Here is a 23785-nt window from a genome sequence, read left to right on the forward strand (position 1 = left end):
GGGGGTGGATATGGGGGTTCTGTGGTCCCGGGGTGGGTTTTGGGGTTCTGGGGTCCCGGGGTGGGTTCGGGGGCGGGTTTAGGGGTTTCAGGGTCCCGTTTCTGGGGTTCGGGGGCGAGTTTAGGGGTTTCAGGGTCCCGTTTCTGGGGTTCGGGGGCAGGTTTGGGGGTTTCAGGGTCCTATTTTTGGGGTTCGGGGTAGGATTTGGGGGTTTCAGGGTCCCGTTTCTGGGGTTCGGGGGCGGGTTTGGGGGTTCTGGGGTCCCGTTTCTGGGGTTCAGGGGTGGGTTTAGGGATTCTGGGGTCCCGTTTCTGGGGTTCGGAGGCAGGTTTTGGGGTTCTGGGGTCCCGGGGTGGGTTCGGGGGCGGGTTTAGGGGTTTCAGGGTCCCGTTTCTGTGGTTCAGGGGCGGGTTTAGGGGTTTCAGGGTCCCGTTTCTGGGGTTCGAGGGCGGGTTTGGGGGTTCTGGGGTCCCGTTTCTGGGGTTCGGGGACGGGTTTAGGGGTTTCAGGGTCTCATTTCTGGGGTTCGGGGGCGGGTTTTGGGGTTTCGGGGTCCCGTTTCTGGGGTTCGGGGGCGGGTTTTGGGGTTCTGGGTCCCGTTTCTGGGGTTCGGAGGCAGGTTTTGGGGTTCTGGGGTCCCATTTCTGGGGTCCCGGGGCAGGTTTTGGGGGTCTGGGATCCTGTTTCTGGGGTTCAAGGGCGAGTTTAGGGGTTTCAGGGTCCCGTTTCTGGGGTTCGGGGGCAGGTTTGGGGGTTTCAGGGTCTCATTTCTGGGGTTCGGGGGCGGGTTTAGGGGTTTCAGGGTCCCGTTTCTGGGGTTCGAGGGCGGGTTTAGGGGGTTCAGGGTTCCGTTTCTGGGGTTCGGGGGCGGGTTTTGGGGTTCTGGGGTCCCGTTTCTGGGGTTCGGGGGCGGGTTTTGGGGTTCTGGGGTCCCGTTTCTGGGGTTCGGGGGCGGTTTTGGGGTTCTGGGGTCCCATTTCTGGGGTTCGGGGGCGGGTTTAGGGGTTTCAGGGTCCCATTTCTGGGGTTCGGGGGCGAGTTTAGGGGTTTCAGGGTCCCGTTTCTGGGGTTCGGGGGCAGGTTTTGGGGTTCTGGGGTCCCATTTCTGGGGTTCGAGGGCGGTTTTAGGGGTTTCAGGGTCCCATTTCTGGGGTTCGGGGGCGGGTTTGGGGGTTCTGGGGTCCCGTTTCTGGGGTTCGGGGGTGGGTTTAGGGGTTCTGGGGTCCCGTTTCTGGGGTTCGGGGGCGGGTTTAGGGGTTCTGGGGTCCCATTTCTGGGGTTCGGGGGCGGGTTTAGGGGTTTCAGGGTCCCATTTCTGGGGTTCGGGGGCGGGTTTAGGGGGTTCAGGGTCCCGTTTCTGGGGTTCAGGGTCGGGTTTTGGGGTTCTGGGGTCCCGTTTCTGGGGTTCAGGGGTGGGTTTAGGGATTCTGGGGTCCCGTTTCTGTGGTTCAGGGGCGGGTTTAGGGGTTTCAGGGTCCCGTTTCTGGGGTTCGAGGGCGGGTTTGGGGGTTCTGGGGTCCCGTTTCTGGGGTTCGGGGACGGGTTTAGGGGTTTCAGGGTCTCATTTCTGGGGTTCGGGGGCGGGTTTTGGGGTTTCGGGGTCCCGTTTCTGGGGTTCGGGGGCGGGTTTTGGGGTTCTGGGTCCCGTTTCTGGGGTTCGGAGGCAGGTTTTGGGGTTCTGGGGTCCCATTTCTGGGGTCCCGGGGCAGGTTTTGGGGGTCTGGGATCCTGTTTCTGGGGTTCAAGGGCGAGTTTAGGGGTTTCAGGGTCCCGTTTCTGGGGTTCGGGGGCAGGTTTGGGGGTTTCAGGGTCTCATTTCTGGGGTTCGGGGGCGGGTTTTGGGGTTCTGGGGTCCCGTTTCTGGGGTTCGGGGGCGGGTTTAGGGGGTTCAGGGTCCCGTTTCTGGGGTTCAGGGTCGGGTTTTGGGGTTCTGGGGTCCCGTTTCTGGGGTTCGGGGGTGGGTTTAGGGGTTCTGGGGTCCCGTTTCTGTGGTTCAGGGGCGGGTTTAGGGGTTTCAGGGTCTCATTTCTGGGGTTCGGGGGCGGGTTTAGGGGTTTCAGGGTCCCGTTTCTGGGGTTCGAGGGCGGGTTTGGGGGTTCTGGGGTCCCGTTTCTGGGGTTCGGGGACGGGTTTAGGGGTTTCAGGGTCTCATTTCTGGGGTTCGGGGGCGGGTTTTGGGGTTTCGGGGTCCCGTTTCTGGGGTTCGGGGGCGGGTTTTGGGGTTCTGGGTCCCGTTTCTGGGGTTCGGAGGCAGGTTTTGGGGTTCTGGGGTCCCATTTCTGGGGTCCCGGGGCAGGTTTTGGGGGTCTGGGATCCTGTTTCTGGGGTTCAAGGGCGAGTTTAGGGGTTTCAGGGTCCCGTTTCTGGGGTTCGGGGGCAGGTTTGGGGGTTTCAGGGTCTCATTTCTGGGGTTCGGGGGCGGGTTTTGGGGTTCTGGGGTCCCGTTTCTGGGGTTCGGGGGCGGGTTTAGGGGGTTCAGGGTCCCGTTTCTGGGGTTCAGGGTCGGGTTTTGGGGTTCTGGGGTCCCGTTTCTGGGGTTCGGGGGTGGGTTTAGGGGTTCTGGGGTCCCGTTTCTGGGGTTCAGGGGCGGGTTTAGGGGTTTCAGGGTCTCATTTCTGGGGTTCGGGGGCGGGTTTAGGGGTTCTGGGGTCCCGTTTCTGGGGTTCGAGGGCGGGTTTAGGGGTTTCAGGGTTCCGTTTCTGGGGTTCGGGGGCGGGTTTTGGGGTTCTGGGGTCCCGTTTCTGGGGTTCGGGGGCGGGTTTTGGGGTTCTGGGGTCCCGTTTCTGGGGTTCGGGGGCGGTTTTGGGGTTCTGGGGTCCCATTTCTGGGGTTCGGGGGCGGGTTTAGGGGTTTCAGGGTCCCATTTCTGGGGTTCGGGGGCGAGTTTAGGGGTTTCAGGGTCCCGTTTCTGGGGTTCGGGGGCAGGTTTTGGGGTTCTGGGGTCCCATTTCTGGGGTTCGAGGGCGGTTTTAGGGGTTTCAGGGTCCCATTTCTGGGGTTCGGGGGCGGGTTTGGGGGTTCTGGGGTCCCGTTTCTGGGGTTCGGGGGTGGGTTTAGGGGTTCTGGGGTCCCGTTTCTGGGGTTTGGGGGCGGGTTTAGGGGTTCTGGGGTCCCATTTCTGGGGTTCGGGGGCGGGTTTAGGGGTTTCAGGGTCCCATTTCTGGGGTTCGGGGGCGGGTTTAGGGGGTTCAGGGTCCCGTTTCTGGGGTTCAGGGTCGGGTTTTGGGGTTCTGGGGTCCCGTTTCTGGGGTTCGGGGGTGGGTTTAGGGGTTTCAGGGTCCCATTTCTGGGGTTCGGGGGCGGGTTTAGGGGTTTCAGGGTCCCGTTTCTGGGGTTCGAGGGCGGGTTTAGGGGTTTCAGGGTCCCGTTTCTGGGGTTCGGGGGCGGGTTTAGGGGTTCTGGGGTCCCGTTTCTGGGGTTCGAGGGCGGGTTTAGGGGTTTCAGGGTTCCGTTTCTGGGGTTCGGGGGCGGGTTTAGGGGTTTCAGGGTCCCGTTTCTGTGGTTCGGGGGCAGGTTTGGGGGTTCTGGGGTCCCGTTTCTGGGGTTCGGGGGTGGGTTTAGGGGTTCTGGGGTCCCGTTTCTGGGGTTCGGGGGCAGGTTTAGGGGTTCTGGGGTCCCGTTTCTGGGGTTCGGGGGTGGGTTTAGGGGTTCTGGGGTCCCGTTTCTGGGGTTCGAGGGCGAGTTTGGGCGTTTCAGGGTCCCGTTTCTGGGGTTCGGGGGTGGGTTTAGGGGTTCTGGGGTCCCGTTTCTGGGGTTCGGGGGTGGGTTTAGGGGTTCTGGGGTCCCATTTCTGGGGTTCGAGGGCGGGTTTAGGGGTTTCAGGGTCCCGTTTCTGGGGTTCGGGGGCGGGTTTAGGGGTTTCAGGGTCCCGTTTCTGGGGTTCGGGGGCGAGTTTAGGGGTTTCAGGGTCCCGTTTCTGGGGTTCGGGGGCAGGTTTTGGGGTTCTGGGGTCCCATTTCTGGGGTTCGAGGGCGGTTTTAGGGGTTTCAGGGTCCCATTTCTGGGGTTCGGGGGCGGGTTTGGGGGTTCTGGGGTCCCGTTTCTGGGGTTCGGGGGTGGGTTTAGGGGTTCTGGGGTCCCGTTTCTGGGGTTCGGGGGCGGGTTTAGGGGTTCTGGGGTCCCATTTCTGGGGTTCGGGGGCGGGTTTAGGGGTTTCAGGGTCCCATTTCTGGGGTTCGGGGGCGGGTTTAGGGGGTTCAGGGTCCCGTTTCTGGGGTTCAGGGTCGGGTTTTGGGGTTCTGGGGTCCCGTTTCTGGGGTTCAGGGGTGGGTTTAGGGATTCTGGGGTCCCGTTTCTGTGGTTCAGGGGCGGGTTTAGGGGTTTCAGGGTCCCGTTTCTGGGGTTCGAGGGCGGGTTTGGGGGTTCTGGGGTCCCGTTTCTGGGGTTCGGGGACGGGTTTAGGGGTTTCAGGGTCTCATTTCTGGGGTTCGGGGGCGGGTTTTGGGGTTTCGGGGTCCCGTTTCTGGGGTTCGGGGGCGGGTTTTGGGGTTCTGGGTCCCGTTTCTGGGGTTCGGAGGCAGGTTTTGGGGTTCTGGGGTCCCATTTCTGGGGTCCCGGGGCAGGTTTTGGGGGTCTGGGATCCTGTTTCTGGGGTTCAAGGGCGAGTTTAGGGGTTTCAGGGTCCCGTTTCTGGGGTTCGGGGGCAGGTTTGGGGGTTTCAGGGTCTCATTTCTGGGGTTCGGGGGCGGGTTTTGGGGTTCTGGGTCCCGTTTCTGGGGTTCGGAGGCAGGTTTTGGGGTTCTGGGGTCCCATTTCTGGGGTCCCGGGGCAGGTTTTGGGGGTCTGGGATCCTGTTTCTGGGGTTCAAGGGCGAGTTTAGGGGTTTCAGGGTCCCGTTTCTGGGGTTCGGGGGCAGGTTTGGGGGTTTCAGGGTCTCATTTCTGGGGTTCGGGGGCGGGTTTTGGGGTTCTGGGGTCCCGTTTCTGGGGTTCGGGGGCGGGTTTAGGGGGTTCAGGGTCCCGTTTCTGGGGTTCAGGGTCGGGTTTTGGGGTTCTGGGGTCCCGTTTCTGGGGTTCGGGGGTGGGTTTAGGGGTTCTGGGGTCCCGTTTCTGTGGTTCAGGGGCGGGTTTAGGGGTTTCAGGGTCTCATTTCTGGGGTTCGGGGGCGGGTTTAGGGGTTTCAGGGTCCCGTTTCTGGGGTTCGAGGGCGGGTTTGGGGGTTCTGGGGTCCCGTTTCTGGGGTTCGGGGACGGGTTTAGGGGTTTCAGGGTCTCATTTCTGGGGTTCGGGGGCGGGTTTTGGGGTTTCGGGGTCCCGTTTCTGGGGTTCGGGGGCGGGTTTTGGGGTTCTGGGTCCCGTTTCTGGGGTTCGGAGGCAGGTTTTGGGGTTCTGGGGTCCCATTTCTGGGGTCCCGGGGCAGGTTTTGGGGGTCTGGGATCCTGTTTCTGGGGTTCAAGGGCGAGTTTAGGGGTTTCAGGGTCCCGTTTCTGGGGTTCGGGGGCAGGTTTGGGGGTTTCAGGGTCTCATTTCTGGGGTTCGGGGGCGGGTTTTGGGGTTCTGGGGTCCCGTTTCTGGGGTTCGGGGGCGGGTTTAGGGGGTTCAGGGTCCCGTTTCTGGGGTTCAGGGTCGGGTTTTGGGGTTCTGGGGTCCCGTTTCTGGGGTTCGGGGGTGGGTTTAGGGGTTCTGGGGTCCCGTTTCTGGGGTTCAGGGGCGGGTTTAGGGGTTTCAGGGTCTCATTTCTGGGGTTCGGGGGCGGGTTTAGGGGTTCTGGGGTCCCGTTTCTGGGGTTCGAGGGCGGGTTTAGGGGTTTCAGGGTTCCGTTTCTGGGGTTCGGGGGCGGGTTTTGGGGTTCTGGGGTCCCGTTTCTGGGGTTCGGGGGCGGGTTTTGGGGTTCTGGGGTCCCGTTTCTGGGGTTCGGGGGCGGTTTTGGGGTTCTGGGGTCCCATTTCTGGGGTTCGGGGGCGGGTTTAGGGGTTTCAGGGTCCCATTTCTGGGGTTCGGGGGCGAGTTTAGGGGTTTCAGGGTCCCGTTTCTGGGGTTCGGGGGCAGGTTTTGGGGTTCTGGGGTCCCATTTCTGGGGTTCGAGGGCGGTTTTAGGGGTTTCAGGGTCCCATTTCTGGGGTTCGGGGGCGGGTTTGGGGGTTCTGGGGTCCCGTTTCTGGGGTTCGGGGGTGGGTTTAGGGGTTCTGGGGTCCCGTTTCTGGGGTTTGGGGGCGGGTTTAGGGGTTCTGGGGTCCCATTTCTGGGGTTCGGGGGCGGGTTTAGGGGTTTCAGGGTCCCATTTCTGGGGTTCGGGGGCGGGTTTAGGGGGTTCAGGGTCCCGTTTCTGGGGTTCAGGGTCGGGTTTTGGGGTTCTGGGGTCCCGTTTCTGGGGTTCGGGGGTGGGTTTAGGGGTTTCAGGGTCCCATTTCTGGGGTTCGGGGGCGGGTTTAGGGGTTTCAGGGTCCCGTTTCTGGGGTTCGGGGGCGGGTTTAGGGGTTCTGGGGTCCCGTTTCTGGGGTTCGAGGGCGGGTTTAGGGGTTTCAGGGTTCCGTTTCTGGGGTTCGGGGGCGGGTTTAGGGGTTTCAGGGTCCCGTTTCTGTGGTTCGGGGGCAGGTTTGGGGGTTCTGGGGTCCCGTTTCTGGGGTTCGGGGGTGGGTTTAGGGGTTCTGGGGTCCCGTTTCTGGGGTTCGGGGGCAGGTTTAGGGGTTCTGGGGTCCCGTTTCTGGGGTTCGGGGGTGGGTTTAGGGGTTCTGGGGTCCCGTTTCTGGGGTTCGAGGGCGAGTTTGGGCGTTTCAGGGTCCCGTTTCTGGGGTTCGGGGGTGGGTTTAGGGGTTCTGGGGTCCCGTTTCTGGGGTTCGGGGGTGGGTTTAGGGGTTCTGGGGTCCCATTTCTGGGGTTCGAGGGCGGGTTTAGGGGTTTCAGGGTCCCGTTTCTGGGGTTCGGGGGCGGGTTTAGGGGTTTCAGGGTCCCGTTTCTGGGGTTCGGGGGTGGGTTTAGGGGTTCTGGGGTCCCATTTCTGGGGTTCGAGGGCGGGTTTAGGGGTTTCAGGGTCCCGTTTCTGGGGTTCGAGGGCGGGTTTAGGGGTTTCAGGGTCCCGTTTCTGGGGTTCGAGGGCGGGTTTAGGGGTTTCAGGGTTCCGTTTCTGGGGTTCGGGGGCGGGTTTTGGGGTTCTGGGGTCCCGTTTCTGGGGTTCGAGGGCGAGTTTAGGGGTTTCAGGGTCCCGTTTCTGGGGTTCGGGGTCGGGTTTAGGGGGTTCAGGGTCCCGTTTCTGGGGTTCGGGGGCGGGTTTGGGGGTTCCGGGGTCCCGTTTCTGTGGTTCAGGGGCGGGTTTAGGGGTTTCAGGGTCTCATTTCTGGGGTTCGGGGGCAGGTTTGGGGGTTTCAGGGTCCCATTTCTGGGGTTCGGGGTCGGTTTTGGGGGTTTCAGGGTCCCGTTTCTGGGGTTCGGGGTCGGGTTTAGGGGTTTCAGGGTCCCGTTTCTGGGGTTCGGGGGCGGGTTTGGGGGTTTCAGGGTCCCGTTTCTGGGGTTCGGGGGCAGGTTTGGGGGTTTCAGGGTCCCGTTTCTGGGGTTCGGGGGCGGGTTTGGGGGTTCCGGGGTTCGGGGTCGGGTTCAGGGGTGTCGGGTCGGGTTCGGGGCTGTCGGGGGGTCCCGTCCCGGGGTTTCTGGGGGGTCGGGGGGTACCTGCAGCGCCTCGGTGCCGTCTCCCCCCCGGAGGAAGAGCTGGTGCCCGCGGCTGAAAATCCGGATCAGAGCGCTGAGCAGCCTCCGCGGCCACGGGGACATCGCCCCCCGAGCCCCCCCGAGCCCCCCGAGCCCCCCAGAGCCCCCCAGAGCCCCCCACCCCAAAGCCCCAGAGCCCCCCGAGAAGCCCCAGAGCCCCGAGAGCCGGAGCCGCTCCGGGACCGCCCCCAGCACCTGCCGGGGGGGGGGGGAGGGGGGGGAGGAGGGGGGGGGGGGGAGGGGGTCAGGGTGGGGGTCAGGGTGGGGGTCCAGGGGGTGGGGAGGGAGTCTGAGTGTGGGGAGGGGGTCAGGATGGGGGTCAGGGGGTGGGGAGGGGGTCAGGGTGGGGGTCCAGGGTGTGGGGAGGGGGTCTGAATGTGGGGAGGGGGTCAGGATGGGGGTCATGGGGTGGGGAGGGGGTCTGGGTGTGGGGAGGGGGACAGGATGGGGGTCCAGGGGGTGGGGAGGGGGTCTGAGTGTGGGGAGGGGGTCAGGATGGGGGTCAGGGGGTGGGGAGGGGGTCTGAGTGTGGGGAGGGGGTCAGGATGGGGGTCACGGGGTGGGGAGGGGGTCTGGGTGTGGGGAGGGGGACAGGATGGGGGTCCAGGGGGTGGGGAGGGGGTCAGAATGGGGGTCAGGGTGTGGGGAGGGGGTTAGGGTGGGGGTCCAGGGTGTGGGGAGGGGGTCAGGATGGGGGTCAGAGTGTGGGGAGGGGGTCAGGATGGGGGTCCGGGGGGTGGGGAGGGGGTCAGGATGGGGGTCCAGGGGTGTAGGGAGGGGGTCAGGATGGGGGGTCCGGGGGGTGGGGAGGGGGTCAGGATGGGGGTCCGGGTGTGGGGAGGGGGTCAGGATGGGGGTCCGGGTGTGGGGAGGGGGTCAGGGTGGGGGTCCGGGGGTGGGGAGGGGGTCAGGATGGGGGTCCAGGGGTGTAGGGAGGGGGTCAGGATGGGGGTCAGGGGGTGGGGAAGGGGTCAGGATGGGGGTCCAGGGGTGTGGGGAGGGGGTCAGGATGGGGGTCAGGGGGTGGGGAGGGGGTCAGGGTGGGGGTCCGGGGGGTGGGGAGGGGGTCAGGATGGGGGTCCGGGGGTGGGGAGGGGGTCAGGATGGGGGTCAAGGATGTGGGTCCCGCGCCCCACACATTCCACCCCACATCTTGCTCCTTTCACCCCACATCTTGCTCCTCCCCCCCCCCCGGTGGCAGGTTCTCTGTGGGGCTGGGACGTTCCCTGAGGGGCTAGCAGGTTCACGGTTGGGCTAGCGAGTTCCCCATGGGGCTAGCAGGTTCCCTCTGGGGCTGGGATGTTCCCTGTGGGATAGGTTCCCTGTGGGGCCAGCAGGTTCCCCATTGGGCTAGTGGGTTCCCCATTGGGCTAGTGGGTTCCCCACTGGGCTAGTAGGTTCCCCATTGGGCTAGCAGGTTCCCCATGGGGCTAGCAGGTTCCCCGTGGGGCTGGGATGTTCCCTATGAGGCAGATCCCCTGTGGGGCTAGTGGGTTCCCCAGTGGGCTAGCAGATTCCCCATGGGGCTAGTGGGTTCCCCATTGGGCTAGCAGATTCCCCGTTGGGCTAGCAGATTCTCCATGGGGCTGGGATGTTCCCTGTGGGGCTAGCGGGTTCCCCATTGGGTTAGCAGGTTCCTGGTTCTGTAGCACATTCCCTGTGGGGCTAGTAGGTTCTCCATGGGGCTAGTAGGTTCTCCATGGGGCTAGTAGGTTCTCCACGGGGCTAGTAGGTTCTCCATGGGGCTAGTAGATTCTCCACGGGGCTGGCAGCCAGCAGCTCCCCCCACCCCCGGAGACCTGGAGCTCAGCAGCTCCAGGCTGGAAGAGACCATGGAACCATGGAATGGGTTGGGTTGGAAGGTTCCTCCAAGCCCATTGAGATCCAGATCCACGGGCAGGGACACCTCCCACCGGATCAGGGGCTCCGAGCTCCATCCAACCTGGCCTTGGAGGTTTCCAGGGATGGAGCAGCCACCCCCGCTCTGGGCAACCAGAACCTTCACCTCACAGGAAAAGAATTCTTGGAATCATGGAACCATGGAATGGGTTGGGTTGGAAGGTTCCTCAAGCCCATCCAGATCCATCCCCATGAGCAAGGACCAGGTTCTCGGAATCATGGAATGGGCTGGGTTGGAAAGGACCTCCAAGCACATCCAGATCCATCTCAGTGAGCGAGGACCAGCCCTTGGAATCATGGAACAGGTTGAGTTGGAAGGTTCCTCCAAGCCCACTGAGATCCAGATCCCCGGGCAGGGACACCTCCCACGGGATCAGGAGCTCCAAGCCCCATCCCACGTGTCCTTCAACAACTCCAGGGATGGAGCATCCATGACTCCTCTGTGCAACCCGTCCCAGGGCTTCATCACCCTCAAACCCAAGAATTTCATCGAATCATGGACTCATGGAATGGGTTGGCTGGGAAGGGACCTCCAAGCCCATCCAGTTCCATCCAGGGCCACCTCCCACTGGATCAGGAGCCCTGAGCTCCATCCCACGTGGCCTCGGACACCTCCAGGGACGAGGCCCCGGGATGGGAGCTCGTTTCCTCTCCTCGTTTCCTCCGATTCCGTTCCAGCCCGGGTTTGTCCTTCCCGGTTTCCGAGCCGGGATGAGGGACGGGATCAGCCCATCCTGCTTCTCCTCCAGCCTTTGGTGGCCCAGGAGCAAAGTTCATCCAGCCTGGTGGATGTTAACCCTTACGCTGCAGAAGAAGAACCACAACGAGCCCTTTTTGCTCTTTAAGACCTGCAGGTCCCTCAATTTTGGGGGAGAAAGCTCTGAAATCGGGATCTGGAGGGGGTTTGGAAGGAAGGATGAACCTTCACGGCTCCAAGAGACCAGGGGTGGAGGAAGCTCGGAAGTTGAGGGATCTGGAGGGGGTTCAGAGGGAAGGACATGGGGACACCGTGGATGGAGCTGGGATGGATGGAAGAACCAGATGCTGGTCCCACCAACAGATCCATGGAAGCAAAGCTGGGATGAGGACCAGGACATCTCCTTGTCCTACACGCCCTTCTTCCCTATCCATCCATGTCCTTCATCCCTTCCCATCCATGTCCTCCATCCCTATCCATCCATGTCCTCCATCCCTTCCCATCCATGTCCTTCATCCCTTCGCATCCATGTCCTCCATCCCTTCCCATCCATGTCCTTCTTCCCTTCGCATCCATGTCCTCCATCCCTATCCATCCATGTCCTCCATCCCTTCCCATCCATGTCCTCCATCCCTTCCCATCCGTGTCCTCCATCCCTTCCCATCCATGTCCTCCATCCCTTCCCATCCATGTCCTCCATCCCTTCCCATCCATGTCCTCCATCCCTTCCCATCCATGTCCTCCATCCCTTCCCATCCGTGTCCTCCATCCCTATCCATCCGTGTCCTCCATCCCTTCCCATCCATGTCCTCCATCCCTTCCCATCCATGTCCTCCATCCCTTCCCATCCATGTCCTCCATCCCTTCCCATCCATGTCCTTCATCCCTTCCCATCCATGTCCTCCATCCCTTCCCATCCATGTCCTCCATCCCTTCCCATCCGTGTCCTCCATCCCTTCCCATCCGTGTCCTCCATCCCTTCCCATCCATGTCCTCCATCCCTTCCCATCCATGTCCTTCATCCCTTCCCATCCGTGTCCTCCATCCCTTCCCATCCGTGTCCTCCATCCCTTCCCATCCGTGTCCTCCATCCCTATCCATCCGTGTCCTCCATCCCTTCCCATCCATGTCCTCCATCCCTATCCATCCATGTCCTCCATCCCTTCCCATCCATGTCCTTCATACTTTCCATCCATGTCCTCCATCCCTTCCCATCCATGTCCTCCATCCCTTCCCATCCATGTCCTCCATCCCTTCCCATCCATGTCCTTCATCCCTATCCATCCATGTCCTCCATCCCTTCCCATCCATGTCCTTCATACTTTCCATCCATGTCCTCCATCCCTATCCATCCATGTCCTCCATCCCTCTCCATCCATGTCCTTCATCCCTTTCCATCCCTCATCCACCACCCCATCCCTGGGATTCAGCTGCCACCTTCTCCTTCCACCACCTGCTCCAATTCCCCGTCATTATCTCTCATTTATTAACGATGCGCTCACCGATTTCACCCGGATTAACCCCCCCTCGCTCGTTATCTTGTTCGCCGCCACCAATTAATTTGTTCCTGGCTTTTATTTCCCAATTAGCGGCGCTGGCAGCGAGCGGAGAGCGGCACCCGGGCTCCGCGCGGCTCGGAAACGGGTCAGGATTAATTATCCTGGAAGGATTAACGAGGAGGGGAGCAGAGAAGGGCTGGAGGTGGGATGTGGGAGAAGATCTGGGGGGGGAGAAGCATCTCATGGAGCAACCGGGAGAACCTCCTGGCTTGGAGATCAACCCCAGGGATCTCTGAGCTCTGACCCTGGGGACCTCTGAGCTCTGACATTGGGGATCTCTGAGCTCTGATCCCGGGGATCTCTGAGCTCTGACCTTGGGGATCCCTGAGCTCTGACCCCGGGGATCTCTGAGCTCTGACATTGGGGATCTCTGAGCTCTGACCCCGGGGATCTCTGAGCTCTGACATTGGGGATCTCTGAGCTCTGACCCTGGGGATCTCTGAGCTCTGACCCCGGGGATCTCTGAGCTCTGACATTGGGGATCTCTGAGCTCTGATCCCGGGGATCTCTGAGCTCTGACCCCGGGGATCTCTGAGCTCTGACCCTGGGGATCTCTGAGCTCTGACCCCGGGGATCTCTGAGCTCTGACCCCGGGGATCTCTGAGCTCTGACATTGGGGATCTCTGAGCTCTGACATTGGGGATCTCTGAGCTCTGACCCCGGGGATCTCTGAGCTCTGACCCTGGGGATCTCTGAGCTCTGACCCCGGGGATCTCTGAGCTCTGACCCCGGGGATCTCTGAGCTCTGATCCCAGGGATCTCTGACCCCGGGGATCTCTGAGCTCTGACCCTGGGGATCTCTGAGCTCTGACCTTGGGGATCCCTGAGCTCTGACATTGGGGATCTCTGAGCTCTGACCCCGGGGATCTCTGAGCTCTGACCCCGGGGATCTCTGAGCTCTGACATTGGGGATCTCTGAGCTCTGACCTTGGGGATCCCTGAGCTCTGACCCCGGGGATCTCTGAGCTCTGACCCCGGGGATCTCTGAGCTCTGACCCCGGGGATCCCTGAGCTCTGACCCCGGGGATCTCTGAGCTCTGACCCTGGGGATCTCTGAGCTCTGACATTGGGGATCTCTGAGCTCTGACCCTGGGGATCTCTGAGCTCTGACCTTGGGGATCCCTGAGCTCTGACATTGGGGATCTCTGAGCTCTGACCCCGGGGATCTCTGAGCTCTGACCCTGGGGATCTCTGAGCTCTGACCCTGGGGATCTCTGAGCTCTGACCCCGGGGATCTCTGAGCTCTGACCCTGGGGATCTCTGAGCTCTGACATTGGGGATCTCTGAGCTCTGATCCCGGGGATCTCTGAGCTCTGACCCCGGGGATCTCTGAGCTCTGACCCCGGGGATCTCTGAGCTCTGACCCCGGGGATCTCTGAGCTCTGACCCCGGGGATCCCTGAGCTCTGACCCCGGGGATCTCTGAGCTCTGACCCTGGGGATCTCTGAGCTCTGACATTGGGGATCTCTGAGCTCTGACCCTGGGGATCTCTGAGCTCTGACCTTGGGGATCCCTGAGCTCTGACATTGGGGATCTCTGAGCTCTGACCCCGGGGATCTCTGAGCTCTGACCCTGGGGATCTCTGAGCTCTGACCCTGGGGATCTCTGAGCTCTGACCCCGGGGATCTCTGAGCTCTGACCCTGGGGATCTCTGAGCTCTGACATTGGGGATCTCTGAGCTCTGATCCCGGGGATCTCTGAGCTCTGACCCCGGGGATCTCTGAGCTCTGACCCCGGGGATCTCTGAGCTCTGACCCCGGGGATCTCTGAGCTCTGACATTGGGGATCTCTGAGCTCTGACATTGGGGATCTCTGAGCTCTGACCCCGGGGATCTCTGAGCTCTGACCTTGGGGATCCCTGAGCTCTGACATTGGGGATCTCTGAGCTCTGACCCCGGGGATCTCTGAGCTCTGACCCTGGGGATCTCTGAGCTCTGACCCTGGGGATCTCTGAGCTCTGACCCCGGGGATCTCTGAGCTCTGACATTGGGGATCTCTGAGCTCTGACCTTGGGGATCCCTGAGCTCTGACCCCGGGGATCTCTGAGCTCTGACCCCGGGGATCTCTGAGCTCTGACCCTGGGGATCTCTGAGCTCTGACCCCGGGGATCTCTGAGCTCTGACCCCGGGGATCTCTGAGCTCTGACATTGGGGATCTCTGAGCTCTGACCCCGGGGATCTCTGAGCTCTGACCCCGGGGATCTCTGAGCTCTGACCCTGGGGATCTCTGAGCTCTGACCCTGGGGATCTCTGAGCTCTGACATTGGGGATCTCTGAGCTCTGACCCTGGGGATCTCTGAGCTCTGACCTTGGGGATCCCTGAGCTCTGACATTGGGGATCCCTGAGCTCTGACCCTGGGGATCTCTGAGCTCTGACATTGGGGATCTCTGAGCTCTGACCCCGGGGATCTCTGAGCTCTGACCTTGGGGATCTCTGAGCTCTGATCCCGGGGATCTCTGAGCTCTGACCCCGGGGATCTCTGAGCTCTGACCCCGGGGATCTCTGAGCTCTGACATTGGGGATCTCTGAGCTCTGACCCCGGGGATCTCTGAGCTCTGACATTGGGGATCTCTGAGCTCTGACCCTGGGGATCTCTGAGCTCTGATCCCAGGGATCTCTGACCCCGGGGATCTCTGAGCTCTGACCCCGGGGATCTCTGAGCTCTGACCCTGGGGATCTCTGAGCTCTGACCCCGGGGATCTCTGAGCTCTGACATTGGGGATCTCTGAGCTCTGACCTTGGGGATCCCTGAGCTCTGACCCCGGGGATCTCTGAGCTCTGACCCCGGGGATCTCTGAGCTCTGACCCTGGGGATCTCTGAGCTCTGACCCCGGGGATCTCTGAGCTCTGACCCCGGGGATCTCTGAGCTCTGACATTGGGGATCTCTGAGCTCTGACCCCGGGGATCTCTGAGCTCTGACCCTGGGGATCTCTGAGCTCTGACCCTGGGGATCTCTGAGCTCTGACATTGGGGATCTCTGAGCTCTGACCCTGGGGATCTCTGAGCTCTGACCTTGGGGATCCCTGAGCTCTGACATTGGGGATCCCTGAGCTCTGACCCTGGGGATCTCTGAGCTCTGACATTGGGGATCTCTGAGCTCTGACCCCGGGGATCTCTGAGCTCTGACCTTGGGGATCTCTGAGCTCTGATCCCGGGGATCTCTGAGCTCTGACCCTGGGGATCTCTGAGCTCTGACCCCGGGGATCTCTGAGCTCTGACATTGGGGATCTCTGAGCTCTGACATTGGGGATCTCTGAGCTCTGACCCCGGGGATCTCTGAGCTCTGACCCCGGGGATCTCTGAGCTCTGACCCTGGGGATCTCTGAGCTCTGACCCTGGGGATCTCTGAGCTCTGACATTGGGGATCTCTGAGCTCTGACCCTGGGGATCTCTGAGCTCTGACCTTGGGGATCCCTGAGCTCTGACATTGGGGATCCCTGAGCTCTGACCCTGGGGATCTCTGAGCTCTGACATTGGGGATCTCTGAGCTCTGACCCCGGGGATCTCTGAGCTCTGACCTTGGGGATCTCTGAGCTCTGATCCCGGGGATCTCTGAGCTCTGACCCTGGGGATCTCTGAGCTCTGACCCCGGGGATCTCTGAGCTCTGACATTGGGGATCTCTGAGCTCTGACATTGGGGATCTCTGAGCTCTGACCCTGGGGATCTCTGAGCTCTGATCCCAGGGATCTCTGACCCCGGGGATCTCTGAGCTCTGACCCTGGCGATCTCTGAGCTCTGACCCCGGGGATCTGGGATCTCTTCCCTCAAGGGTTAATTTAAGAACAGCACGAGGTGTTGGAGCTAAAAATAATCCCTGACTTCTTCATCTTTTGCTCTAATGACTCACCCCCTCTCGGTGATTTAGTGCTCCTTACATAATCTCTTTCATTTGCAGCTCAAAAAAAATGGGATTTAGGGTTTTTTTTCATGATTTCTAATGAAAAGGGTGAATCCTGCGGCTCCCGAGATGCAGCACCCGGGCAGAGCTGCTTCCCAGTAAACCCAGTGCTGAATCCCTCTATATCCAGGGCTGCATCCCAGTAAATCCAGTTCTGCATCCCAGTAATCCCAGTGCTGCATCCCAGTAATCCCAGTGCTGCATCCCAATAAACCCAATGCTGCATCCCAGTAAACCCAGTGCTACATCCCAGTAAACCCAGTGCTGAATCCCTGAATATCCAGTGCTGCATCCCAGTGATCCCAGTGCTGCATCCCAATAAACCCAATGCTGCATCCCAGTAAACCCAGTGCTGAATCCCTGAATATCCAGTGCTGCATCCCAGTGATCCCAGTGCTGCATCCCAGTAAACCCAGTGCTACATCCCAGTAAACCCAGTGCTGAATCCCTGTATATCCAGTTCTGCATCCCAGTAAACCCAGTACAACATCCCAGCAATCCCAGTGCCGCATCCCAATAAACCCAGTGCTACATCCCAGTAATCCCAGTGCTGAATCCCAATAAACCCAGTGCTGCATCCCAGTAATCCCAGTGCCGCATCCCAATAAACCCAGTGCTGCATCCCAGCAATCCCAGTGCTGCATCCCAGTAATCCCAGTGCCGCATCCCAATAAACCCAGTGCTGCATCCCAGCAATCCCAGTGCTGCATCCCAGCAATCCCAGTGCTGCATCCCAGCAATCCCAGTGCTGCATCCCAGTAATCCCAGTGCTGCATCCCAGCAATCCCAGTGCTGCATCCAGTGAACCCAGTGCCACATCCCAGCAATCCCAGTGCCACATCCCAGCAATCCCAGTGCTGCATCCCAGTAATCCCAGTGCTGCATCCCAGCAATCCCAGTGCTGCATCCAGTGAACCCAGTGCCACATCCCAGCAATCCCAGTGTCACATCCCAGCAATCCCAGTGCCGCATCCCAATAAACCCAGTGCTGCATCCCAGTAATCCCAGTGCCACATCCCAGCAATCCCAGTGCCACATCCCAGTAATCCCAGTGCTGCATCCCAGCAATCCCAGTGCCGCATCCCAGTAAACCCAGTGCTGCATCCCAGCAATCCCAGTACAACATCCCAGCAATCCCAGTGCTGCATCCCAGTAATCCCAGTCCAACACCCCATCGATCCCAGCCGGACTGGGAGGCCGGGGGAAAATCCTCATCCGCGGAGCTGCAGCCTGGGAATTAACGACGCCAAATGGTTTATTTGTGTAGAAATGCAATTATGCTAATTAAAGCCTTTCTGTAATTACAGCACTTAGTGGCCCGTAAGAGCACGAGGGACGGGGTGACTCAGGAGGAGCTGGGAACGGGGAGGGGGGCCTGGGGACACCGAGACCCTCGGATCCACCGGAGCAGGGGACGGGGGGACCACAGTCACATCCCAGCACCCCAAGTCACATCCCAGCACCCACGGGACCAGCCCAGCACCCACGGGACCATCCCAGCACCCCAAGTCGCATCTCAGCACCCACAGGACCAGCCCAGCACCCCAAGTCACATCTCAGCACCCACAGGACCAGCCCAGCACCCCAAGTCACATCCCAGCACCCAGAGTCACATCCCAGCACCCACGGGACCATCCCAGCACCCCAAGTCGCATCTCAGCACCCACAGGACCAGCCCAGCACCCCAAGTCACATCTCAGCACCCACAGGACCAGCCCAGCACCCCAAGTCACATCCCAGCACCCAGAGTCACATCCCAGCACCCACGGGACCAGCCCAGCACCCCAAGTCGCATCTCAGCACCCACAGGACCATCTCAGCACCCAAAGTTGCTTCTCAGCACCCTCAGCCACATCTCAGGACCCACAGAAACGTCTCAGCACCCAAAGTCTCATCTCAGCACCCACAGCTGCATCTTGGTACCCACAGATGCATCTCAGCACCCAAGGATGCATCTCAGCACCCACAGCCACATCTCAGCACCCACAGCCACATCTCAGCACCCACAGTCACATCCCAGCACCCACAGTCGCATCTCAGCACCCACAGAACCATCTCAGCACCCAAGGATGCATCTCAGCACCCACAGAAACATCTCAGCACCCAGAGTCACATCCCAGCACCCACAGATGATTCTCAGCACCCACAGATGCATCTTGGTACCAAGAGATATATCTTGGTAACCAAAACAACATCTCAGCACCCACAGCAACGCCTTGGTACCCACAGATGCATCTCAGCACCCACAGATGCATCTCAGCACCCACAGATGCATCTCAGCACCCACAGCCACATCTCAGCACCCACAACGGAATCTCAGCATCCATAGCTGAATCACATCACCTAGAGATGCATCTTGACACCCACAGCAACATCCCCGCGCCCACAGCCACATCTCAGCACCCACAGAACCATCTCAGCACCCACAGTCACATCCCAGCACCCAGAGTCACATCTCAGCAGCCACAGTCGCATCTCAGCATCCACAGAAACATCTCAGCACCCACAGAACCATCTCAGCACCCAAAGTGACATCTTGGTACCCACAGAAACATCTCAGCACCCACAACCATATCTCAGAATCCACAGCCACATCTCAGCACCCACAGAACCATCTCAGCACCCAAAGTCACATCTCAGCACCCACAGATGCATCTCAGCAGCCACAGCCACATCTTGGAACCTACAGCTGCATCTCAGCACCCTCAGCCACATCTCAGCACCCAAGGATGCATCTCAGCACCCAGAGCCCCATCTTGGTATCCACAGCGCATCCTATCACCCACAGCCACATCTCAGCACCCAAGGATGCATCTCAGCACCCATAATCACATCTCAGCACCCAAGGATGCATCTCAGCACCCACAGCCACATCTCAGCACCCAAGGATGCATCTCAGCACCCATAATCACATCTCAGCACCCACAATTGCATCTCAGCAATTATGGTACCTCTTGGTACCCACAGATGCCCCTCAGCACCCAAACCCGCACCCTCCTGGCTGCACGGGGAGGCTCAGGCTGGGGTTTCCACCCCACGAGCTGCGACGGGGCACGGGGGCACCACGCTGGGGCTGCTTCAGCGCTGGGGGCATCTCCGATGGGTCCGGGAGGTCCCTGCACACGCAGGAGGCCTCTCCTCCATCCAAGAGCGCGCGGAGCCAGCCGCCCAGCCACGCTGGCACCTGCCCACTCGCATTTCTTCTCCGCCAGCCTCGAGCGGCCACCGAAAACCGCTCGGCGGCCGCGAGCGCCGAGCTCGAAGCCGAAGCTTTTTGCAGCTGAGGGCACGCGGTGCCCCGCGGTTCAGCATCACCCAGGGGCTGGGCTGCCTGCTGTGTTTAATTTGGAGCCGGTGGCCTCGCTGGGTAATTAGAGGCCTGCGTATTAATCGCTCAGGAGCTGCAGGATGCGGGGAGGTGACGCGCCAGCTGGCATCGGGGGGGACGGCGTCGCCCCAGCTTTGCCAGGTGCCGTTTGTTTGCTTGGCAAACAGGCCGAGCCCCCAGCGCCCCGGAGAACGCCGCCCAAGGGCCCCGCGGTGTTTGCACGGCAAATGCGCTTCGCCGGCTGCGCCCTGGGCTGCGGGGAGAGGCAGGAATGCAGCCCAGCCCTGCAGCTGGCGCTGGGAAGCCAGCGGGGTGCCGCGAGCCTGAAAATCCGCGTGGCAGGGATGCCCTGCAGACCCCCATCCCCGTCGCGTGGCATCCCTGCAAGCCAAAAAACCTGCATCCCCGCTGCTGCACGGCTTCGCTGCGAGCCTGCAAATCCTCGTAGCGCAGCATCCCTGCAACCCAGGAAATCTCCATCCCTGCTGCACGGCTTCCCTGCAAATCCTCACTGCGTGGGATCCCTGCAAATCCTCACTGCATGGGATCCCTGCAAATCCTCACTGCATGGGATCCCTGCAAATCCTCACGGCATGGGATCCCTGCAAATCCTCACTGCGTGGGATCCCTGCAAATCCTCACGGCATGGGATCCCTGCAAATCCTCACTGCATGGGATCCCTGCAAATCCTCATCCCCGCTGCACAGCATCCCTGCAAATCCCCACTGCATGGGATCCCTGCGAGCCTGCAAATCCTCGTAGCTCAGCATCCCTGCAACCCAGGAAATCTCCATCCCTGCTGCACGGCTTCCCTGCAAATCCCCATCCCGATGGCACAGCATCCCTGCAAATCCTCACTGCATGGGATCCCTGCAAATCCTCATCCCTGCTGCACAGCATCCCTGCAAATCCTCACTGCATGGGATCCCTGCAAATCCTCATCCCTGCTGCACAGCATCCCTGCAAATCCCCACTGCATGGGATCCCTGCAAATCCTCATCCCTGCTGCACAGCATCCCTGCAAATCCTCACTGCATGGGATCCCTGCGAGCCTGCAAATCCCCATCCCCACTGCACAGCATCCCTGCAAATCCTCACGGCATGGGATCCCTGCAAATCCTCACGGCATGGGATCCCTGCAAATCCTCACCCCCGCTGCACAGCATCCCTGCAAATCCTCACTGCATGGGATCCCTGCAAATCCTCACGGCATGGGATCCCTGCAAATCCTCACTGCATGGGATCCCTGCAAATCCTCACGGCATGGGATCCCTGCAAATCCCCACTGCATGGGATCCCTGCAAATCCTCACTGCATGGGATCCCTGCAAATCCTCACTGCATGGGATCCCTGCAAATCCTCACTGCATGGGATCCCTGCAAATCCCCATCCCTGCTGCACAGCATCCCTGCAAATCCTCACTGCGTGGGATCCCTGCAAATCCTCATCCCCGCTGCACAGCATCCCTGCAAATCCTCACTGCATGGGATCCCTGCGAGCCTGCAAATCCTCATAGCTCAGCATCCCTGCAACCCACAAAATCCCCATCCCTGCTGCACGGCTTCCCTGCAAATCCTCACTGTGTGGGATCCCTGCAAATCCTCACTGTGTGGGATCCCTGCGAGCCTGTAAATCCCCATCCCCACTGCCCAGCATCCCTGCAAATCCTCACTGCATGGGATCCCTGCAAATCCCCACTGCATGGGATCCCTGCAAATCCTCACTGCATGGGATCCCTGCAAATCCCCACTGTGTGGGATCCCTGCAAATCCCCACTGCGTGGGATCCCTGCGAGCCTGCCGATCCTTGTAGCTCAGCATCCCTGCAAGCCGGCAAACCCCCTTTTCCATCGCACAGCTTCCCTGCAAGCCTGCAAACCCTCACTGCACATCATCCCTGCAAGCCTGCAAATGCCCTTTTCCGTTGCACGACGTGTCTGCGAGCCTGAAAATCCCCTTTTCCATTTCACGGCACCCCTGCCAGCCTGCGAATCCTCATTGCATGGGTTCCCTTTAAGCCTACAAATCCCATTTTCTATTGCACAGAATCCCTGCAAGCCTGCAGATCCTCATCCCCACTGCACCGCCTCCCTGCAAGCCTGCAAATCATCATCCACGCTGCACAACCTCCCTGCAACCCTTCAAATCCCCTTTTCCATTACACGGCATGTCTGGAAGCCTGCAAATCACATTTTCCATTGCACGGCTTCCCTGCATCCCTGCAAATCCCCTTTTCCATTTCAGAGCATCCCTGCAATCCTGCAAATCCCCTTTTCCATTTCTCAGCAACCCTGCAAATCCCCTTTTCCATTTCTGAGCATCCCTGCACCCTGCAAATCCCCTTTTCCATTTCAGAGCATCCCTGCATCCCTGCAAATCCCCTTTTCCATTTCAGAGCATCCCTGCATCCCTGCAAATCCCCTTTTCCATTTCAGAGCATCCCTGCATCCTGCAAATCCCCTTTTCCATTTCAGAGCATCCCTGCAATCCTGCAAATCCCCTTTTCCATTTCAGAGCTTCCCTGCATCCCTGCAAATCCCCTTTTCCATTTCAGAGCATCCCTGCATCCTGCAAATCCCCTTTTCCATTTCAGAGCATCCCTGCACCCTGCAAATCCCCTTTTCCATTTCTGAGCATCCCTGCACCCTGCAAATCCCCTTTTCCATTTCTGAGCATCCCTGCATCCTGCAAATCCCCTTTTCCATTTCTGAGCATCCCTGCACCCTGCAAATCCCCTTTTCCATTTCTGAGCATCCCTGCATCCTGCAAATCCCCTTTTCCATTTCTGAGCATCCCTGCATCCTGCAAATCCCCTTTTCCATTTCTGAGCATCCCTGCATCCCTGCAAATCCCCTTTTCCATTTCAGAGCATCCCTGCATCCTGCAAATCCCCTTTCCCAGCATCCCTGCTGGAAGCAGAATGGGGTCCCCAAGCCCCCGTCCGTCTGTCCCCAGGCTGGGACAGCAGGAACGCAGCCCCGGGAGGGGAGGAAAGCGCCAAAGCCACCACCCTGGGGACACGAGTCACCCCGAGGGACCACGATTCCCCCTATCCCATGGGAATTATCCTTGGATCGAGGCGGCGTCGCAGGCTCTGCCAGCTCAGCTTTCAATTAGTGGGTTTCGTTCACAACCAGAGGGAAAATAAAAAAAGCTGGAGGTGGTGTTGGAGCGCGTGGTCGTTACCTTCACAACGCGGATTGTGGGGTTTTTTTTTCCCCTTTTCGTGGATTTTTTTCACTCATTCCCGAGTTTTGAGCCTCTCGGAACGGCATCGGGATGGGATCAGCCCCAACTCTGGGATGTGGGACCTGGGGGACGAGGGATTCTATGGGGCTATTAGGACCAGGGATTCTGTGGGGACACAGGGATCAGGACTCTATGGTCCTCTTGGTAGCCCCGTGGTCCTCTTGGTAGCCCCAAGCTGGGGCTGCCAGCACGAGGGGGGTGTCCCCAACAGCTCCATGGATCCTGCCAAGAACCTACCTCCACAGAGCTCCTCCTGACACCCTCCTCTCCATCCCTGCATCCCCAGGGAACTGGATGATCTTGGAGGTCCCTTCCAACCCAACCCATTCCATGATTCTATGATCTTGGGGGTCCCTTCCAAGCCAACCCATTCCATGATTCCATGATCTTGGAGGTCCCTTCCAGCCCATTCCATGATTCCATGATCTTGGAGGTCCCTTCCAGCCCATTCCATGATTCTATGATCTTGGAGGTCCCTTCCAACCCAACCCATTTCATGATTCCATGATCTTTGACATCCCTTCCAACCCATTCCATGATTCTATGACCTTGGAGGCCCCTTCCAACCCAACCCATTCCATGATTCCATGAGCTTGGAGGTCCCTTCCAACCCAACCCACGGCACGGCACGCATCCTGCCCCGGCTCTTCCCAAGATCTGGGCGGCCTCAGAGGTTCTCCCACCCCTCCAGTGGTGGCAACATCTGACCAGGGTTCCAGGCAAGGAGCCACCACCATTCCCAGGGGTGACATCTACCTGGGGACAACCATCCAGCCCCACCAGCAGCCCCTTCAGCTTCTCCCTGAGCCCAGGTCCCACTGTGAGCATCTTCTATCCATGCAGCATCTCCTTGCTTGGACCTGCGGCTGCATCTGCTCTTCAGCTTGGGTTTGGCCAAGGGAAACCAGCACCAAGAGGGCATCTTAGTGCTTCAAGCTCCATCCAACGTGGCCTTCAACCCCTCCAGGGATGGAGCAGCCACCACTGCTCTGGGAAACCTGTTCCAGGGCCTCCAAACCCTCCCAGGAGAACATTTCTCCCCAAGATCTCACCTCAGTCTTCCCTCTTCCAACTTAAAGCCATCTCCCCTTGTCCTATCACTCCATACCCTCAGAAGAAGTCCCTCCCCAGCTTCCCTCGAGCCCCTTTCCCTCCTGGAAGCTGCTCTGAGGTCTCCATGGAGTCTTCTCCAGGATGGACAACCCCAACTCTCCAGCCTGTCCTCCAGGAGGTTCTCCAGCCCTCCCATCATCTCCGGGGCCTCCTCCGGCCTCGCTCCAGCAGCTCCATGTCCTCCCTGTGCTGAGGGATCCAGAGCCGGACCCAGGACTCCAGGTTTGGTCTCCCCAGAGCGGAGCAGAGGCGTGGAATCCCCTCCCTGGTCCCTGTAGCTCCCACAGCTTCTTCTCACACAGCCCAGGTTGGTTTCTGGACTGTGAGCTCTCCCTGTGGACCCTCAGGAGCTGGGCTGGGGTCTCCTTCAGGGCCAGCTCTGAGCATCCCCCGCGTGAAAC

The 23785-nt window shown here is 60.3% G+C and overlaps 3 protein-coding genes across 4 annotated transcripts in view; all 3 read right to left on the reverse strand.

Annotated features, from left to right (window-relative positions):
- PDE2A (phosphodiesterase 2A) overlaps window positions 1–23785 on the reverse strand; it is a 71042-nt gene that overhangs the window by 38235 nt on the left and 9022 nt on the right. For both annotated transcript variants that reach the window (XR_011339524.1, XM_069881679.1), the window contains exon 2: window positions 7602–7653. Coding sequence is in view for 1 of the 2 variants with exons in the window: in XM_069881679.1 (XP_069737780.1) it covers window positions 7602–7653 (52 nt within the window). In the remaining variant the exon portion in view is untranslated. The remainder of the gene's footprint in view (window positions 1–7601; window positions 7654–23785) is intronic.
- Window positions 78–1546, reverse strand: LOC138734145 (uncharacterized; the record flags this gene model as incomplete). Its single annotated transcript, XM_069881724.1, has 1 exon — window positions 78–1546. A coding segment is annotated over one exon (1041 nt), but the record flags the coding sequence as incomplete, so codon positions are not given.
- LOC138734091 (uncharacterized) lies at window positions 5098–6756 on the reverse strand (the record flags this gene model as incomplete). The annotated part of the gene is made up of 1 exon (XM_069881647.1): window positions 5098–6756. A coding segment is annotated over one exon (1554 nt), but the record flags the coding sequence as incomplete, so codon positions are not given.

Source organism: Phaenicophaeus curvirostris, unplaced genomic scaffold, assembly GCF_032191515.1.
Source record: "Phaenicophaeus curvirostris isolate KB17595 unplaced genomic scaffold, BPBGC_Pcur_1.0 scaffold_59, whole genome shotgun sequence".
In the NCBI taxonomy this organism is placed as follows: Eukaryota; Metazoa; Chordata; class Aves; order Cuculiformes; family Cuculidae; genus Phaenicophaeus; species Phaenicophaeus curvirostris.